This window comes from Muntiacus reevesi, chromosome X (genome assembly GCF_963930625.1).
Source record: "Muntiacus reevesi chromosome X, mMunRee1.1, whole genome shotgun sequence".
In the NCBI taxonomy this organism is placed as follows: Eukaryota; Metazoa; Chordata; class Mammalia; order Artiodactyla; family Cervidae; genus Muntiacus; species Muntiacus reevesi.
The window spans coordinates 108,201,206-108,221,420 of NC_089271.1; the positions used below are offsets into that span (position 1 = coordinate 108,201,206).

General features: G+C 40.4%; 1 protein-coding gene across 1 annotated transcript; it reads left to right on the forward strand.

The window, feature by feature from the left end:
- Positions 1–9,854: 9,854 nt before the first annotated feature.
- On the forward strand, positions 9,855–10,368 carry LOC136153348 (spermatid nuclear transition protein 3-like). Its single transcript, XM_065915069.1, has 2 exons — positions 9,855–9,971; positions 10,153–10,368. The coding sequence occupies exons 1-2, from the start codon at positions 9,855–9,857 to the stop codon at positions 10,366–10,368; spliced, it is 333 nt and encodes a 110-aa protein (XP_065771141.1).
- The last annotated feature ends 9,847 nt before the right edge of the window (positions 10,369–20,215 follow it).

The window sequence follows — 20,215 nt, forward strand, 5'->3', positions numbered from 1 at the left end:
GCCCAGCCGCCGCAAAAGAAGAGACCCTGGAGAAGTACAACGTGGGCAGCCAGTAAGTGAATAGCAAAGGTCAGACAGTTTAAAATTGTGTCTCCAGAGGTCTGCTTTGTTAGCAATGGCCAACCAAGAAAAGACTCTCACACTAACATAGTAAGCCGATGGCTGCAAATAAAAGAAACATCAAATGGTGAAAAGATGATACTTGTGTGTGTGTGAATTTTCTGGTGGAAGGGAGGGAGAGAAGAGAAGAGGTGGGCACTGGAAACGGGAGGGATATGTGGTCCTGAGAGGTTGGGAAGAGGTTGGGGAACAGACCCTCGGGTCCCCAGTTAGCCAGAGAGTAGAGGAGTGGAGTGGGTCAGGAGTCTGCACTGATGATGGATAACTCTGCTTAACACTTGATTTCAAGGGCAATGACTAGTGGTGTGGTGTTCCTCCCTTTGTCTGGGGAGTGGAAAGACTTTAGGGTCTAGATGCCAGACCCAGATGGGAAGGGGTTTTCACATGGGGGTGGAGAATGTGAAACTCCCCCTGAGAAAGGCAGGCAGAAATCACTTCCTGGCCACCTACCTCATAATGGGGTTTGTTGCATCACTCACCTATGCTGTCAGCTAAAGGGGCTCAGAAGGCACAAAGTGCTGATACAACTGAGACCCACAACTAGCACTCCCAGGGACTCAAATAATGTTTGGAGGGAACTAACCAAATATTTTTAGGCCACATATTTGCTAAGAACTTTTTGGGAGCATTGTATCCCCAAAGAAGGGCAGTGGTGGTGGCCCAATGCTGGTACAGATTACAAACGGGATCACCCTGTACACAGTTTTTTTTTTTTTTTTTTTTGGTTTGGGAGGCACTAGGTAGGTTGTGAAGGCATAGTTTCCTGAACAGGGGTTGAATCTGCGCCATTCTAGTGTACCACGGATTTCTATCCATCGGACAGACATGTAAGTCTGTACAGAGAATTTTCACATAAATACTAATATAAGACTGAGTGAAAATTGGTCTTGTAATTATCACCGTATCCTAGGATTTCTAAATAACTACAGTTGTAAAACATTTTTCCCCAATAAAGTCTTTCGTTAGTCCAAATTCTACAAGCTTATCATGGTTTAAAAGAAAGAGTATGAAATATTTAATTTGGTGTTAACTTTCATTTTGAAATGTTTTAAAAATTCCAGAGGAATCGGGTGGAGAGGGAGGTGGGAAGGGAGACCGGGATGGGGAATTCGTGTAACTCTATGGCTGATTCATATCAATGTATGACAAAACCCACTGAAAAATAAAAAAAAAAAAAAAAAAAAAAAGATGAAGAAAAAAAAAATTAAAAAAAATAAAAATTCCAAGGAGAATTTAAACAAATATGGAGATATAGAAGGCAGAGGCTCTGACGATGACGATCCTGTGTGTCTTCAGAAAACTTTCTCGAAGCAACCAAATCACAGAGTTTCACCAACAGCATCCAAAGAGTTGAGTTCAAATTTTAACTCAAAGATATGTTATCTTTGATCTGGACTGCAGCTGCCTAATTCAGTCTTTCTGGCACTGTAACGCCTGGGAGATCCCATTGATGATTCAAAGTCAGTCACTGAATGTGATTTAAAACCTATGAGAGTGAAAGACCCCCTGGGTGTGCTGCCCTTTATTTTTCTTTTATGTTCTTTTATTTTAATTGATTTATTTCAATTGGAGGCTAATTACTTTACAATATAGTAGTGGTATTGCCATACATTGTCATGAGTAAGCCATGGGTATACATGTGTTCCCCATCCTGTATCCCCCTCCCACCTCCCTCCCCATCCCAAGCCTTAGGATCGTCCCACCACAACAGCCCTGAGCACCCTGCCTCATGCATCCAAGCTGGACTGGAAATCTGTTTAACGTATATGTTTCAATGCTATTTGCTCAAATCGTTCCACTCTCGCCTTCTCTCACAGAGTCCAAGAGTCTGTTTTTACCTTTGGGTCTCTGTTGCTGTCTCACATGTAGGGTCATTGTTACCATCTTTCTAAATTCCATTTATATGCGTATTATACTGTATTGGTGTTTTTCTTTCTGACTTCCTTCACTCTATAATAGGCTCCAGCTTCATCTACCTCATTTGAACTGATGCAAATGTATTCTTTATAATAGCTGAGTAATATTCTATTGTGCATATGTAGCACGGCTTGCTTATCCATTCATCTGCCCATGGATATCCAGGTTGCTTCCATGTCCTGGCTATTATAAACAGTGTGGTGATGAATATTGGGGTACACGCGTCTCTTTCAATTCTGGTTTCCTTAGTGTGTATGCCCAGTTGTGGGATTCCTGGGTCGTAGGGAAGTTCCAATTCAAATTTCTGAGGAACCTCCACACTGTTCGTCTCCAGCATTTATTCTTTGTAGACTTTTTGATAGGAGCTGTTCTGACCAACGTGAGATGGTCCCTCATCATGGATTAGATTTGCATTTCTCTGATAATGAGTGATGTTGAGCATCTTTATATGTGTTTGTTACCCATCTGTATGTCTTCCTTGGAGAAATGTCTGTTTAGTTCTTTGGCCCGTTTTTTTGAATGGATCGTTTATTTTTCTGGAATTGAGCTGCAGGAGCTGCTTGCATATTTTTGAGATTAATTCATTGCTCATTGCTTCATTTGCTATTATTTTCTCCCATTCTGAAAGCTGCCTTTTCACCTTGCTTATCGTTTCTTTGTTGTGCAAAATCTTTTAAGTTAAATTATGTCCTATTCATTTATTGTTTGCTTTTATTTCCATTGCTCTGGGAGGTGGGTCAGAGAGGATCCTGCTGCGATTTATGTCAGAGAGTGTTTTGCCTATGTTTTCCTCTAGGAGTTTTATAGTTTCTCGTCTTACATTTAGATGTTTAATCCGCTTTGATTTTATTCTTGTACACGGGGTTAGAAAGTGTTCTAGTTTCATTCTTTACAAGTAGTTCACCAGCTTTCCCAGCACCACTTGTTAAAGAGATTGTCCTTTCTCCATTGTGTATTCTTGCCTCCTTTGTCAAAGATAAGGTGTTCATAGGTGGGTGCATTGATCTCAGGGCTTTCCATTGTGTTCCCTTGATCTGTATTTCTGTCCTTGTGCCGGTACTATACTGTCTTGATGACTGTAGCTTTGCAGTATAGCCTGAAGTCAGGCAGGTTGGTTCCTCCAATTCCATTCTTCCTTCACAAAATTGCTTTGGCTATCCAAGGTTTTTTGGTTTTCCATACAAATTATGAAATTGTTTGTTCTAGTTCTGTGATCTCTGTAGAACTTTCAGACTTTGTCCTCAGTCATGATGGAGCAAGTGAAAGGATGAAATACTTTCCCTTCTTACTAGTCCTCAATTCCATTTGTCATTAAAAGGCTATTCATTTCAGAAGAGCTATCATGGCTAAAATGGAAGACAGATTTCTTGTTTGTGATATATAATGTAGACATCAATTTTTTTTTTTTTTTCTGCAAACTTCAATCTAATTTTAAATTTACTGGTACAACTACTGATGACTAATTTATTTTTCTATGTAGATCAATACTAAGAATGATATGGATCCTTTCCATAATCTCATCCCCAACCTTTTAAACACTGCAGTTCGATACAGTATTGATGAATGTCTGTTCCAACCTACAATTACGCCAGTATCATCAGTATATTCCATGATTTTCTGATTGAACATTTCTCCAAAGCTCTTAATATAGGAATTTAATATGTGATAACACTTTCCTATTTATAGAAGCTGCATACCTAAGCATTAATTAAAAAAAAAAGCTTTAGATTAATAAAATGCTTACATTCGGCTGTACATCCATACAAGTACTTGACAGACGTGTGTCTGGCTGTCTTACCAAGAAACTCTGTCTATTCTGTAAATCAATAGTCGAATTCCGTGCATTTCTTTATGAAAATTATTTTTCAGAGATAGGGTCTTGCTCAAAGAGCAAAACAAGCAGAATACTTTCTATAGATGTATCCTATATATAGGATAAGGCCTATGTATACTATCTTGACTTACACAGAGATACTTGTAAATGTATATATTGGCATATATGTGGAAAACCAAATGTACATAGAAAAAGTAAAAATATCATTTAGTTCTAGAAGAAAGCCATGCCAAAACTAATGCTCCTCAAATTTAGGCTAAATCCATTGTGTCTGAATGCACAAACATAAAATATTAATAATTTTGCATGTGCAAAGCTCCAACAAATATAATTGCATGGAAACTAATTGGGAATGAAAAACACTTACTGAAAACTCTAAAAGTCATCAGGTGAAAAGAGACACTCAATGGAAAATGATCAAGATAACTGAAAGACTTGAAGAGAAACTTGGCCAAAGAAGTCACAGCAATGGCAAATAAGCACAGGAAAAAATGCTGAGCATATTGGCTATGACGGAAATGCAAATTAAAACTAAAAAGAGTTCAAACCGCTCTATATCTATCAAAGTGGCTACACATTTTTAAAAGGTGACCACACAATAAGCTGGCAAGGATGCAGAGAAACTGGATTCTTCATACATTTCTTGTGAGAGTATAAAATGGTACAGCTATCCTGGAAAACAGTTTGACACTTTATTAAACAACATGCTGTAAACATTCAAGTATAATTTGACCCAGAAGTTGTATTCCTGCATATTTATTCTAGAGAAATGAACATAAAAACTTTTACATGAATTTTCCTTGAAACTTTGTTTGTAATAGCTAAAAATGTAGACAGGCTAGAGGTCCTTCAAGGAGTGAATGGTTCAACGGTGGCTTAACCATAGTTACATAACCATACCACCATACCAGTAACAGTTAACCACACCAGTAGCACTCCTCATCAATAAAATGGAAGAAAATATTAATACACGTAACAACGTGGGTGAATCTCAAGTGCATGCCAAAGTAAAACAGAGGCCAATCTCAAAAAGACATGTACTTTATGATTCCATGTATATATTATTCTCAAAATGACAAAATTAGAGACATGAGGAAGAAATCAGTAGTCACAAGGGATTATGGAATAAGAATATAAGGCGGTGGTATCAGGGAATTCCTTTAAGGTTACAGAATAGTTCTCTATCTTGAGGTGGTTATGCAAATACACATGTATTTTTCATATATATATATATATATACATACACACACACACATATACATCAATATTCACGTAAAATATATTATAACCATAATACATAAGAGCTCTCAAACTCACTAATAAGAGAACAAATAAACCAATTAAATTGTGGGAAAATATTTGAATAGCAATTGGTTGACATCAGATATGACATAAGTGGTACAGATGACACATAAACACATAAAATTTATTAAAATAATTAATAATTTGTATTGAATGCATATTAAGTTTGCAAACTGTATCTTGGATAAAAGGAATAAAATAATTGAGGACATAAACAACTCTCAGGAAAAGAGAGAAACTTAAACTCTTCTCAATGACTCATAAGAATGCAAAATGATAAAGACACTTTGGGAAATGTTTTTCATTACTCATAAATATCTGCACACCGGAAAACTGTGTAATCCCATTCCTAAATAACGCCCACAGAAAACATGAATTTCTGTTCACATAAAACCCTTCATGCCAATGTTTATTGTGGCTCTATTAATAATAGCCCCAAACTGGCAATAACTCAAATGTTATTCAACTGGTAAGCCAATATACAAATGGTGCATCCATCCGATGGAATGCTACTCAACAAGAAAAAGGGACATGCTTTTGATGATTGTAAGAACTTGAAAGTTTTTCAACTTAACAAGAACCAGATCAGAAAGACTACTTACAGTATCAGGTAACAGGCACATGGAAAAACACTGACCATCACTCATAATTAGAGAAATAGAAATCAAATTCACTAGGAGGTATCACCTCACAGCTGTCAGAATGGCTATCATCAAGTCAAAAAGTCTGAAAATAACATATGGCGGCAAGGATGTGGACAAAAGGAAGCCCTTGTACATAATTGGTGGGAATGTAAATGTGTGCACTCACCTTGGACCAAAACGTGGAAGTTTCTTATAAACACTAAAAATAGAACTACCATGTGACCCAGCTATTCCATGCCTAGCTATACATCAGAAGAAAATGAACACTAATTTGAAAAGACACATGAACCCCAAAGTTTATTACAGCCTTGTTTACAATAGAAAAGATATGGAGGCAACCAGTGAGCAAGATGCACATGGTTCCTGTCTTCATAGCACTTGCTTGGAGTATGAGATAAGCAAGCATTTGAACACCACAGTAATCCTCAGAAATACTGGTAGTTATATGATTGTTGAGGTGGAAACATTCTCCCAGCATATGGTATAGGAAAGGAAGGCTACAATATAGCATATAGATTGATTCAATTTGTATAAATTTAAAAAAAAAATCACTGATGTACATTTGCTCATCCAAAAATATGTGTATTATATGTATACATTTAGCACTAGATAACATATATAATATATATGTTATAAAGATTTAGGTAGAGCAACAAAGACAGAATATGAACAGTATATATGTCTATTGACACACTTATTGGTGTTCTCTAATTTCATTTGTATACTCCTTTTTGCAATTTCCATACTGCTTTGCCTCGAGTATATATTTACAATTAGAAAACATGAATAATGCTCTTTCGAAGCAGGGTAACCCAGACATTAAACCTACATATGCCCAGGTGCCCCTTCAAGTTCTTCCCTCTTCCTCCAAGGCCATGTTTCTTCACAATTCCCCATCATACCTCAGATTCCAGTTATATGCAAGGCATGTATAACCAGCTGTCTTGGGTCTCTGTGCCTTTGCAGGTTCTCCCCCACTGTCTGGGAAACACTTTCACAGCTTTCCACTTGGTGATCTATCTACTTTTGGTGGCTCAGGATTCATCTCGGGTGTCTTTACTGAAAAGTACCCCTCCCCCACCTCCTTGCCATCAGGCTATGACAAACGCCTCTCCTCTTTACCACCACAGCCCAGTGGGGTTTGTGTACGGTGAACCAATTCATCATGTAAATGGAAAGATAAATTTACTATTACATTCTTCCTTTTCCTGCCCTGTTCTCTCTCATCAGCAGCTCATCACTTTTTAGTCTCGTCCTCACTCACATGGTCCCACTTGCACCAGCCGCTTGTTTTATTGAAAGGACATAGACAATGCCTTTTGGGGGCTTTCGCCCTGGCCATTTCCTCTCCCCAGTCTTTATTGCCCAAGATAGCCACAAGGTCACTCCCTCTTTTCTTTCATTAAGTCTTTGCTCAAATGTCCTGGATTCATAAGGCCTTCCGTCATTATTCTCTGTGGAGGAGAAACTCCCCATTTCTCATAACTCACAAGGTTCTCTCTATAGTGTATAATTGACTGTTTGTGGTTAGTATTAACCTTTCATCCTCACTGACTAGAATGTAAGCCCCATGAAACCAGGGTCCTGTGTATTGGCTCCCGATGTGCACCTAGCACCCACAACAGTGCCTGAAGCACCGCAGGGGGTGAATTAACACCTGTGAAGTGCGAAATGAGCATTACACCAAAGAATTTATGTCCATTTTTGCAATTGAATAAAAACAAATCCAGACTAATGTAAGAAGGAACTTGATTTGAGATGACTATGGCGATAGGGTCATCTCACACACTACCTAAAAAATGCTGAGAATTCTCCAAGCTAGGCTTCAACCATACATGAACCAAGAATTTCCAGATGTTCAAGCTTGACTAAGAAAAGGCAGAGGAACAAGAGATCAGATGGACAGCATCCGTTGGATCATAGAAACAGCAAGACAATTCCAGAAATGCATCTGCTTCACTGACTAGGCCCAAGCACTGTCCTGTGTGGATCACAACAAATTCTGGGAAATCCTTAAAGAGATGCGAATACCAGACCCTCTTACCTGCCTCCTGAGAACTCTGTATGCGGGGAAAGCAGCATTAGTTAGAACCGGACATGAAACCTCAGACTGGTTCCAAAATGGGAAAGGGGTATGTTAAGGCTGTATATTGTCATCCTGCTTATTTAACTTATATGCAGAGTACATCGTGAGAAATGCAAGACTGGATGAAGCACAAGCTGGAAGATTGCCGGGAGAACTATCAATAACCGCAGCTATGTAGGCGACAGCACCCTTAAGGCAGACACAAAGACGAACTAAAGAGCGCTACAGCATGTAGTCCCCAGGCTATTCCCTGGGCCCTCCAGCTCACCCCCTGGCCCAAGTCTGCGTGAGCTCCAGGGCCTCTGGAAGAAGGTCTGAATCTGCCTCTAATCTCAGTCTCCTCCTGATTGCCACCACACCACCCTTGACTTAATCACTTCCCCAATGGTCCCTCACTGACAGTAACCTGTGGGCATTGCCCACTGCAGTGCTGCCCAATAGCAAAGCAGGACAGCTAACAGTCACTCATTTACAACTGTTTGCTTGTGGATGGGGCCCTCTGAGGCACCAAGCAATGGTTGAGCAACACCTGTTGCCTAAGAACAGGGTGGGTTGAAATGGAAGACACCAATGGCTACCTGTTAAGTCTGTGCTCATCCTGCTCTGTTGCACTGTAAATAGAAAAAGAATCACTGTGAATTTAAGGTTTGTGAAAGTAGTTTTCAACGTGGGCGCGCCTGCACATTCTTGTTGGCTTTGAACTATTTATACTATACGCTGAACATGTGATCAAGTGGCAGCGGTTACAGGGGCATAGAGATAAGTGCTGGTGACAGGAACGCCTGGGAATATAACGAAAAGAATGATAGGCAAAAGTTAATAAGTATGTGAAATAAAAATCTGAGGTTGGAAAGGAGTCAGTCAAAAAGATGCCAGCACACTGGAACCAAAGCGTCCTCATGTAAGAGAGCAACATGGGCAGAGCCCTTCCGAGGTAGCCATTGCTCTGCCGTATTACTCCGCCTCCTGTTACTAGGCAACAGGACTTGCTCAGCCATTGGTCAGTGCCTCACTGGCCCCACCCACAAGCAACCAACTACCAAGGAGCTATCTACAGGTACTTTCCCTGCTCAGCTATTGGTCAGCACTGCCACGGGCCCTACCTACTGATTACCGTCAAGGAGGGGTGACTGGGGAATTGATTCAGTCAAGAGTCAGCGGTGCACTGGTGAACTGACTCTCGACTTTGAGCACCTTCCTTTTTCAAAAAGCAGAAATCAGGAATTTAGTTCTGCTAGATGGGGCCAGTTGAGTTTCCCTACTCAATATGAGAGTTGAAATGTCCCCCAAAAAATTTAGTGGAGGAGACATTTAAAACTGTCTTTGCTCTAATGTGTAATCTTATGGAGACTGTGTATTGAACTTTGGGCAACAGACTGAGGATTCACCAAGTCTGGGGGGGGGGGGGGCGGTGCGCTGAAGCTCATCACAGTAGATAAAATATCCAACCTGTTCTAAATTACCTTTGTCCACTTAAAGTGCTTTCTCTTAAGTTCCTTAAGCCCTTCAAGAACCCAGAAGAAGCAGAAGGTGATCTAGAGATGAAGTGCTTAGAGGACTCTGAAGGGATGAAGTGGGACAGAAAGGGTTCGGCAGATGTTCATGGAGGGATGAAAGAGGCATGAGTGTTGAAGTGGCACATATAAGTCAAAGGATAAAGGGAACGGAAAGGAAGTTTGAAAGTCATGAGGAGAAGCACCATGCCCCTGAATCACCACTCCCCAGAATCAGACACACAGACATGTCAGCAGTGGGAAAGTTATATCACAGCCTCCCTCAGCATCCACTAGCCCATGTTGATGCCCAGTGGTGCACCCCAAGCTACTATTGGCTGGCGCAGTGCCTAACGGACCAATCAGATTGAAGGGTGTGGCTCCTCATTGTCCTCAAAGGGTATAAATAGGGAGGTCAGAGGCTGCAAGTCTGGGTTAGGCCACTTCTTGGCACCATCATGACTAAGGCAACCAGGAAGCCACAGCAGTCAAGAAGAGTTGCAATGCGGTTTGCTTCAGGGAAGAATGGAACAAAGAAGACCCTTTGTCAAAGGAGGGGCAGAGGTGGTGTCAAGGTAAGATGATTCCAACTAAGCTTCCCATGTTCTCCATTGACTTTGCTGCCCAAGACCTCTACCCTGCCCATGCCTGCCACAAAAGCCCTCATTAGCCCACATCCCTTTCTCATGAAATCTCCCTTCCACCTCAGTTTTCATGTCCTTTCCTCAAAACTAATACCCCTGTCTTGTCTTCCAGGCACGAAATATGACCATGAGGGTCAGAAGACCTCTACAAGGTACCTTCAGAAAGAAAATCCGATCCTATGCCACTCGATCGACGAAGCTGAAGAAGACAAGAAAAGCAAACTGTTTCTTCTCTCGCTGTGGACATAAGAAATCGAAACGAAGCCGAAAAACGTACCAAACGATGAGGCAGAGTCAAGGAAGGAGGCAGAATCGAAAGAGAAAATAAGCCCAGCCGCCGCAAAAGAAGAGACCCTGGAGAAGTACAACGTGGGCAGCCAGTAAGTGAATAGCAAATGTCAGACAGTTTAGAATTGTGTCCCCAGAGGTCTGCTTTGTTAGCAATGGCCAACCAAGAAAAGACTCTCACACTAACATAGTAAGCCGATGGCTGCAAATAAAAGAAACATCAAATGGTGAAAAGATGATACTTGTGTGTGTGTGAATTTTCTGGTGGAAGGGAGAGAGAGAAGAGAAGAGGTGGGCACTGGAAACGGGAGGGATATGTGGTCCTGAGAGGTTGGGAAGAGGTTGGGGAACAGACCCTCGGGTCCCCAGTTAGCCAGAGAGTAGAGGAGTGGAGTGGGTCAGGAGTCTGCACTGATGATGGATAACTCTGCTTAACACTTGATTTCAAGGGCAAGGACTAGTGGTGTGGTGTTCCTCCCTTTGTCTGGGGAGTGGAAAGACTTTAGGGTCTAGATGCCAGACCCAGATGGGAAGGGGTTTTCACATGGGGGTGGAGAATGTGAAACTCCCCCTGAGAAAGGCAGGCAGAAATCACTTCCTGGCCACCTACCTCATAATGGGGTTTGTTGCATCACTCACCTATGCTGTCAGCTAAAGGGGCTCAGAAGGCACAAAGTGCTGATACAACTGAGACCCACAACTAGCACTCCCAGGGACTCAAATAATGTTTGGAGGGAACTAACCAAATATAGTTTAGGCCACATATTTGCTAAGAACTTTTTGGGAGCATTGTATCCCCAAAGAAGGGCAGTGGTGGTGGCCCAATGCTGGTACAGATTACAAACGGGATCACCCTGTACACAGTTTTTTTTTTTTTTTTTTTTTTTGGTTTGGGAGGCACTAGGTAGGTTGTGAAGGCGTAGTTTCCTGAACAGGGTTTGAATCTGCGCCATTCTAGTGTACCACGGATTTCTATCCATCGGACAGACATGTAAGTCTCTCCAGAGAATTTTCACATAAATACTAATATAAGACTGAGTGAAAATTGGTCTTGTAATTATCACCGTATCCTAGGATTTCTAAATAACTACAGTTGTAAAACATTCTTCCCCAATAAAGTCCTTTGTTAGTCCAAATTCTACAAGCTTATCATGGTTTAAAAAAAGAGTATGAAATATTTAATTTGGTGTTAACTTTCATTTTGAAATGTTTTAAAAATTCCAGAGGAATTGGGTGGAGAGGGAGGTGGGATGGGAGACCGGGATGGGGAATTCTTGTAACTCTATGGCTGATTCATATCAATGTATGACAAAACCCACTGAAAAATAAAAATTAAAAAAAAAAAAAAAAGATGAAGAAAAAAAAAATTAAAAAAAATAAAAATTCCAAGGAGAATTTAAACAAATATGGAGATATAGAAGGCAGAGGCTCTGACGATGACAATCCTGTGTGTCTTCAGAAAACTTTCTCGAAGCAACCAAATCACAGAGTTTCACCAACAGCATCCAAAGAGTTGAGTTCAAATTTTAACTCAAAGATATGTTATCTTTGATCTGGACTGCAGCTGCCTAATTCAGTCTTTCTGGCACTGTAACGCCTGGGAGATCCCATTGATGATTCAAAGTCAGTCACTGAATGTGATTTAAAATCTATGAGAGTGAAAGACCCCCTGGGTGTGCTGCCCTTTATTTTTCTTTTAAGTTATTTTATTTTAATTGATTTATTTCAATTGGAGGCTAATTACTTTACAATATAGTAGTGGTATTGCCATACATTGTCATGAGTAAGCCATGGGTGTACATGTGTTCCCCATCCTGTATCCCCCTCCCACCTCCCTCCCCATCCCAAGCCTCAGGATCGTCCCACCACAACAGCCCTGAGCACCCTGCCTCATGCATCCAAGCTGGACTGGAAATCTGTTTCACATATATGTTTCAATGCTATTTGCTCAAATCGTTCCACTATCGCCTTCTCTCACAGAGTCCAAGAGTCTGTTTTTACCTTTGGGTCTCTGTTGCTGTCTCACATATAGGGTCATTGTTACCATCTTTCTAAATTCCATTTATATGCGTATTATACTGTATTGGTGTTTTTCTTTCTGACTTCCTTCACTCTATAATAGGCTCCAGCTTCATCTACCTCATTTGAACTGATGCAAATGTATTCTTTATAATAGCTGAGTAATATTCTATTGTGCATATGTAGCACGGCTTGCTTATCCATTCGTCTGCCCATGGATATCCAGGTTGCTTCCATGTCCTGGCTATTATAAACAGTATGGTGATGAATATTGGGGTACACGCGTCTCTTTCAATTCTGGTTTCCTTAGTGTGTATGCCCAGTTGTGGGATTCCTGGGTCGTAGGGAAGTTCCAATTCAAATTTCTGAGGAATCTCCACACTGTTCGTCTCCAGCATTTATTCTTTGTAGACTTTTTGATAGGAGCTGTTCTGACCAACGTGAGATGGTCCCTCATCATGGATTAGATTTGCATTTCTCTGATAATGAGTGATGTTGAGCATCTTTATATGTGTTTGTTACCCATCTGTATGTCTTCCTTGGAGAAATGTCTGTTTAGTTCTTTGGCCCGTTTTTTTGAATGGATCGTTTATTTTTCTGGAATTGAGCTGCAGGAGCTGCTTGCATATTTTTGAGATTAATTCATTGCTCATTGCTTCATTTGCTATTATTTTCTCCCATTCTGAAAGCTGCCTTTTCACCTTGCTTATCGTTTCTTTGTTGTGCAAAATCTTTTAAGTTAAATTATGTCCTATTCATTTATTGTTTGCTTTTATTTCCATTGCTCTGGGAGGTGGGTCAGAGAGGATCCTGCTGCGATTTATGTCAGAGAGTGTTTTGCCTATGTTTTCCTCTAGGAGTTTTATAGTTTCTCGTCTTACATTTAGATGTTTAATCCGCTTTGATTTTATTCTTGTACACGGGGTTAGAAAGTGTTCTAGTTTCATTCTTTACAAGTAGTTCACCAGCTTTCCCAGCACCACTTGTTAAAGAGATTGTCCTTTCTCCATTGTGTATTCTTGCCTCCTTTGTCAAAGATAAGGTGTTCATAGGTGGGTGCATTGATCTCAGGGCTTTCCATTGTGTTCCCTTGATCTGTATTTCTGTCCTTGTGCCGGTACTATACTGTCTTGATGACTGTAGCTTTGCAGTATAGCCTGAAGTCAGGCAGGTTGGTTCCTCCAATTCCATTCTTCCTTCACAAAATTGCTTTGGCTATCCAAGGTTTTTTGGTTTTCCATACAAATTATGAAATTGTTTGTTCTAGTTCTGTGATCTCTGTAGAACTTTCAGACTTTGTCCTCAGTCATGATGGAGCAAGTGAAAGGATGAAATACTTTCCCTTCTTACTAGTCCTCAATTCCATTTGTCATTAAAAGGCTATTCATTTCAGAAGAGCTATCATGGCTAAAATGGAAGACAGATTTCTTGTTTGTGATGTATAATGTAGACATCAATTTTTTTTTTTCTGCAAACTTCAATCTAATTTTAAATTTACTGGTACAACTACTGATGACTAATTTATTTTTCTATGTAGATCAATACTAAGAATGATATGGATCCTTTCCATAATCTCATCCCCAACCTTTTAAACACTGCAGTTCGATACAGTATTGATGAATGTCTGTTCCAACCTACAATTACGCCAGTATCATCAGTATATTCCATGATTTTCTGATTGAACATTTCTCCAAAGCTCTTAATATAGGAATTTAATATGTGATAGCACTTTCCTATTTATAGAAGCTCCATACCTAAGCATTAATTAAAAAAAAAAGCTTTAGATTAATAAAATGCTTACATTCGGCTGTACATCCATACAAGTACTTGACAGACGTGTGTCTGGCTGTCTTACCAAGAAACTCTGCCTATTCTGTAAATCAATAGTCGAATTCCGTGTCTTTCTTTATGAAAATTATTTTTCAGAGATAGGGTCTTGCTCAAAGAGCAAAACAAGCAGAATACTTTCTATAGATGTATCCTATATATAGGATAAGGCCTATGTATACTATCTTGACTTACACAGAGATACTTGTAAATGTATATATTGGCATATATGTGGAAAACCAAATGTACATAGAAAAAGTAAAAATATCATTTAGTTCTAGAAGAAAGCCATGCCAAAACTAATGCTCCTCAAATTTAGGCTAAATCCATTGTGTCTGAATGCACAAACATAAAATATTAATAATTTTGCATGTGCAAAGCTCCAACAAATATAATTGCATGGAAACTAATTGGGAATGAAAAACACTTACTGAAAACTCTAAAAGTCATCAGGTGAAAAGAGACACTCAATGGAAAATGATCAAGATAACTGAAAGACTTGAAGAGAAACTTGGCCAAAGAAGTCACAGCAATGGCAAATAAGCACAGGAAAAAATGCTGAGCATATTGGCTATGACGGAAATGCAAATTAAAACTAAAAAGAGTTCAAACCGCTCTATATCTATCTAAGTGGCTACACATTTTTAAAAGGTGACCACACAATAAGCTGGCAAGGATGCAGAGAAACTGGATTCTTCATACATTTCTTGTGAGAGTATAAAATGGTACAGCTATCCTGGAAAACAGTTTGACACTTTATTAAACAACATGCTGTAAACATTCAAGTATAATTTGACCCAGAAGTTGTATTCCTGCATATTTATTCTAGAGAAATGAACATAAAAACTTTTACATGAATTTTCCTTGAAACTTTGTTTGTAATAGCTAAAAATGTAGACAGGCTAGAGGTCCTTCAAGGAGTGAATGGTTCAACGGTGGCTTAACCATAGTTACATAACCATACCACCATACCAGTAACAGTTAACCACACCAGTAGCACTCCTCATCAATAAAATGGAAGAAAATATTAATACACGTAACAACGTGGGTGAATCTCAAGTGCATGCCAAAGTAAAACAGAGGCCAATCTCAAAAAGACATGTACTTTATGATTCCATGTATATATTATTCTCAAAATGACAAAATTAGAGACATGAGGAAGAAATCAGTAGTCACAAGGGATTATGGAATAAGAATATAAGGCGGTGGTATCAGGGAATTCCTTTAAGGTTACAGAATAGTTCTCTATCTTGAGGTGGTTATGCAAATACACATGTATTTTTCATATATATATATATATATACATACACACACACACATATACATCAATATTCACGTAAAATATATTATAACCATAATACATAAGAGCTCTCAAACTCACTAATAAGAGAACAAATAAACCAATTAAATTGTGGGAAAATATTTGAATAGCAATTGATTGACATCAGATGTGACATAAGTGGTACAGATGACACATAAACTCATAAAATTTATTAAAATAATTAATAATTTGTACTGAATGCATATTAAGTTTGCAAATTGTATCTTGGATAAAAGGAATGAAATAATTGAGGACATAAACAACTCTCAGGAAAAGAGAGAAACTTAAACTCTCCTCAATGACTCATAAGAATGCAAAATGATAAAGACACTTTGGGAAATGTTTTTCATTACTCATAAATATCTGCACACCGGAAAACTGTGTAATCCCATTCCTAAATAACGCCCACAGAAAACATGAATTTCTGTTCACATAAAACCCTTCATGCCAATGTTTATTGTGGCTCTATTAATAATAGCCCCAAACTGGCAATAACTCAAATGTTATTCAACTGGTAAGCCAATATACAAATGGTGCATCCATCCGATGGAATGCTACTCAACAAGAAAAAGGGACATGCTTTTGATGATTGTAAGAACTTGAAAGTTTTTCAACTTAACAAGAACCAGATCAGAAAGACTACTTACAGTATCAGGTAACAGGCACATGGAAAAACACTGACCATCACTCATAATTAGAGAAATAGAAATCAAATTCACTAGGAGGTATCACCTCACAGCTGTCAGAATGACTATCATCAAGTCAAAAAGTCTGAAAATAACATATGGCGGCAAGGATGTGGACAAAAGGAAGCCCTTGTACATAATTGGTGGGAATGTAAATGTGTGCACTCACCTTGGACCACAACGTGGAAGTTTCTTATAAACACTAAAAATAGAACTACCATGTGACCCAGCTATTCCATGCCTAGCTATACATCAGAAGAAAATGAACACTAATTTGAAAAGACACATGAACCCCAAAGTTTATTACAGCCTTGTTTACAATAGAAAAGATATGGAGGCAAACTGTGAGCAAGATGCACATGGTTCCTGTCTTCATAGCACTTGCTTGGAGTATGAGATAAGCAAGCATTTGAACACCACAGTAATCCTCAGAAATACTGGTAGTTACATGATTGTTGAGGTGGAAACATTCTCCCAGCATATGGTATAGGAAAGGAAGGCTACCATATAGCATATAGATTGATTCAATTTGTATAAATTTTAAAAAAAATCACTGATGTACATTTGCTCATCCAAAAACATGTGTATTATATGTATACATTTAGCACTAGATAACATATATAATATATATGTTATAAAGATTTAGGTAGAGCAACAAAGACAGAATATGAACAGTATATATGTCTATTGACACACTTATTGGTGTTCTCTAATTTCATTTTTATACTCCTTTTTGCAATTTCCATACTGCTTTGCCTCGAATATATATTTACAATTAGAAAACATGATTAATGCTCTTTCGAAGCAGGGTAACCCAGACATTAAACCTACATATGCCCAGGTGCCCCTTCAAGTTCTTCCCTCTTCCTCCAAGGCCATGTTTCTTCACAATTCCCCATCATACCTTAGATTCCAGTTATATGCAAGGCATGTATAACCAGCTGTCTTGGGTCTCTGTGCCTTTGCAGGTTCTCCCCCACTGTCTGGGAAATACTTTCACAGCTTTCCACTTGGTGATCTATCTACGTTTGGTGGCTCAGGATTCATCTCGGGTGTCTTTACTGAAAAGTACCCCTCCCCCACCTCCTTGCCATCAGGCTATGACAAACGCCTCTCCTCTTTACCACCACAGCCCAGTGTGGTTTGTGTACGGTGAACCAATTCATCATGTAAATGGAAAGATAAATTTACTATTACATTCTTCCTTTTCCTGCCCTGTTCTCTCTCATCAGCAGCTCATCACTTTTTAGTCTCGTCCTCACTCACATGGTCCCACTTGCACCAGCCGCTTGTTTTATTGAAAGGACATAGACAATGCCTTTTGGGGGCTTTCGCCCTGGCCATTTCCTCTCCCCAGTCTTTATTGCCCAAGATAGCCACAAGGTCACTCCCTCTTTTCTTTCATTAAGTCTTTGCTCAAATGTCCTGGATTCATAAGGCCTTCCGTCATTATTCTCTGTGGAGGAGAAACTCCCCATTTCTCATAACTCACAAGGTTCTCTCTATAGTGTATAATTGACTGTTTGTGGTTAGTATTAACCTTCCATCGTCACTGACTAGAATGTAAGCCCCATGAAACCAGGGTCCTGTGTATTGGCTCCCGATGTGCACCTAGCACCCACAACAGTGCCTGAAGCACCGCAGGGGGTGTATTAACACCTGTGAAGTGCGAAATGAGCATTACACCAAAGAATTTATGTCCATTTTTGCAATTGAATAAAAACAAATCCAGACTAATGTAAGAAGGAACTTGATTTGAGATGACTATGGCGATAGGGTCATCTCACACACTACCTAAAAAATGCTGAGAATTCTCCAAGCTAGGCTTCAACCATACATGAACCAAGAATTTCCAGATGTTCAAGCTTGACTAAGAAAAGGCAGAGGAACAAGAGATCAGATGGACAGCATCCGTTGGATCATAGAAACAGCAAGACAATTCCAGAAATGCATCTGCTTCACTGACTAGGCCCAAGCACTGTCCTGTGTGGATCACAACAAATTCTGGGAAATCCTTAAAGAGATGCGAATACCAGACCCTCTTACCTGCCTCCTGAGAACTCTGTATGCGGGGAAAGCAGCATTAGTTAGAACCGGACATGAAACCTCAGACTGGTTCCAAAATGGGAAAGGGGAATGTTAAGGCTGTATATTGTCATCCTGCTTATTTAACTTATATGCAGAGTACATCGTGAGAAATGCAAGACTGGATGAAGCACAAGCTGGAAGATTGCCGGGAGAACTATCAATAACCTCAGCTATGCAGGCGACAGCACCCTTAAGGCAGGCACAAAGAGGAACTAAAGAGCGCTACAGCATGTAGTCCCCAGGCTATTCCCTGGGCCCTCCAGCTCACCCCCTGGCCCAAGTCTGCGTGAACTCCAGGGCCTCTGGAAGAAGGCCTGAATCTGCCTCTAATCTCAGTCTCCTCCTGATTGCCACCACACCACCCTTGACTTAATCACTTCCCCAATGGTCCCTCACTGACAGTAACCTGTGGGCATTGCCCACTGCAGTGCTGTCCAATAGCAAAGCAGGACAGCTAACAGTCACTCATTTACAACTGTTTGCTTGTGGATGGGGCCCTCTGAGGCACCAAGCAATGGTTGAGCAACACCTGTTGCCTAAGAACAGGGTGGGCTGAAATGGAACACACCAATGTCTACCTGATAAGTCTGTGCTCATCCTGCTCTGTGGCACTGTAAATAGAAAAAGAATCACTGTGAATTTAAGGTTTGTGAAAGTCGTTTCCAACGTGGGCGGGCCTGCACATTCTTGTTGGCTTTGAACTATTTATACTATACCCTGAACATGTGATCAAGTGGCAGCGGTTACAGGGGCATAGAGATAAGTGCTGGTGACAGGAACGCCTGGGAATATAACGAAAAGAATGATAGGCAAAAGTTAATAAGTATGTGAAATAAAAATCTGAGGTTGGAAAGGAGTCAGTCAAAAAGATGCCAGCACACTGGACCCAAAGCGTCCTCATGTAAGAGAGCAACATGGGCAGAGCCCTTCCGAGGTAGCCATTGCTCTGCCGTATTACTCCGCCTCCTGTTACTAGGCAACAGGACTTGCTCAGCCATTGGTCAGTGCCTCACTGGCCCCACCCACAAGCAACCAACTACCAAGGAGCTACCTACAGGTACTTGCCCTGCTCAGCTATTGGTCAGCACTGCCACGGGCCCTACCTACTGATAACCGTCAAGGAGGAGTGACTGGGGAATTGATTCAGTCAAGAGTCAGCGGTGCACTGGTGAACTGACTCTCGACTTTGAGCACCTTCCTTTTTCAAAAAGCAGAAATCAGGAATTTAGTTCTGCTAGATGGGGCCAGTTGAGTTTCCCTACTCAATATGAGAGTTGAAGTGTCCCCCCAAAAATTTAGTGGAGGAGACATTTAAAACTGTCTTTGCTCTAATGTGTAATCTTATGGAGACTGTGTATTGAACTTTGGGCAACAGACTGAGGATTCACCAAGTCTGGGGGTTGGGGGTGCGCTGTAGCTCATCGCAGTAGATAAAATATCTAACCTGTTCTAAATTACCTTTGTCCACTTAAAGTGCTTTCTCTTAAGTTCCTTAAGCCCTTCAAGAACCCAGAAGAGGCAGAAGGTGATTTAGTGATGAAGTGCTTAGAGGACTCTGAAGGGATGAAGTGGGACAGAAAGGGTTCGGCAGATGTTCATGGAGGGATGAAAGAGGCATGAGTGTTGAAGTGGCACATATAAGTCAAAGGATAAAGGGAACGGAAAGGAAGTTTGAAAGTCATGAGGAGAAGCACCATGCCCCTGAATCACCACTCCCCAGAATCAGACACACAGACATGTCAGCAGTTGGAAAGTTATATCACAGCCTCCCTCAGCATCCACTAGCCCATGTTGATGCCCAGTGGTGCACCCCAAGCTACTATTGGCTGGCGCAGTGCCTAACGGACCAATCAGATTGAAGGGTGTGGCTCCTCATTGTCCTCAAAGGGTATAAATAGGGAGGTCAGAGGCTGCAAGTCTGGGTTAGGCCACTTCTTGGCACCATC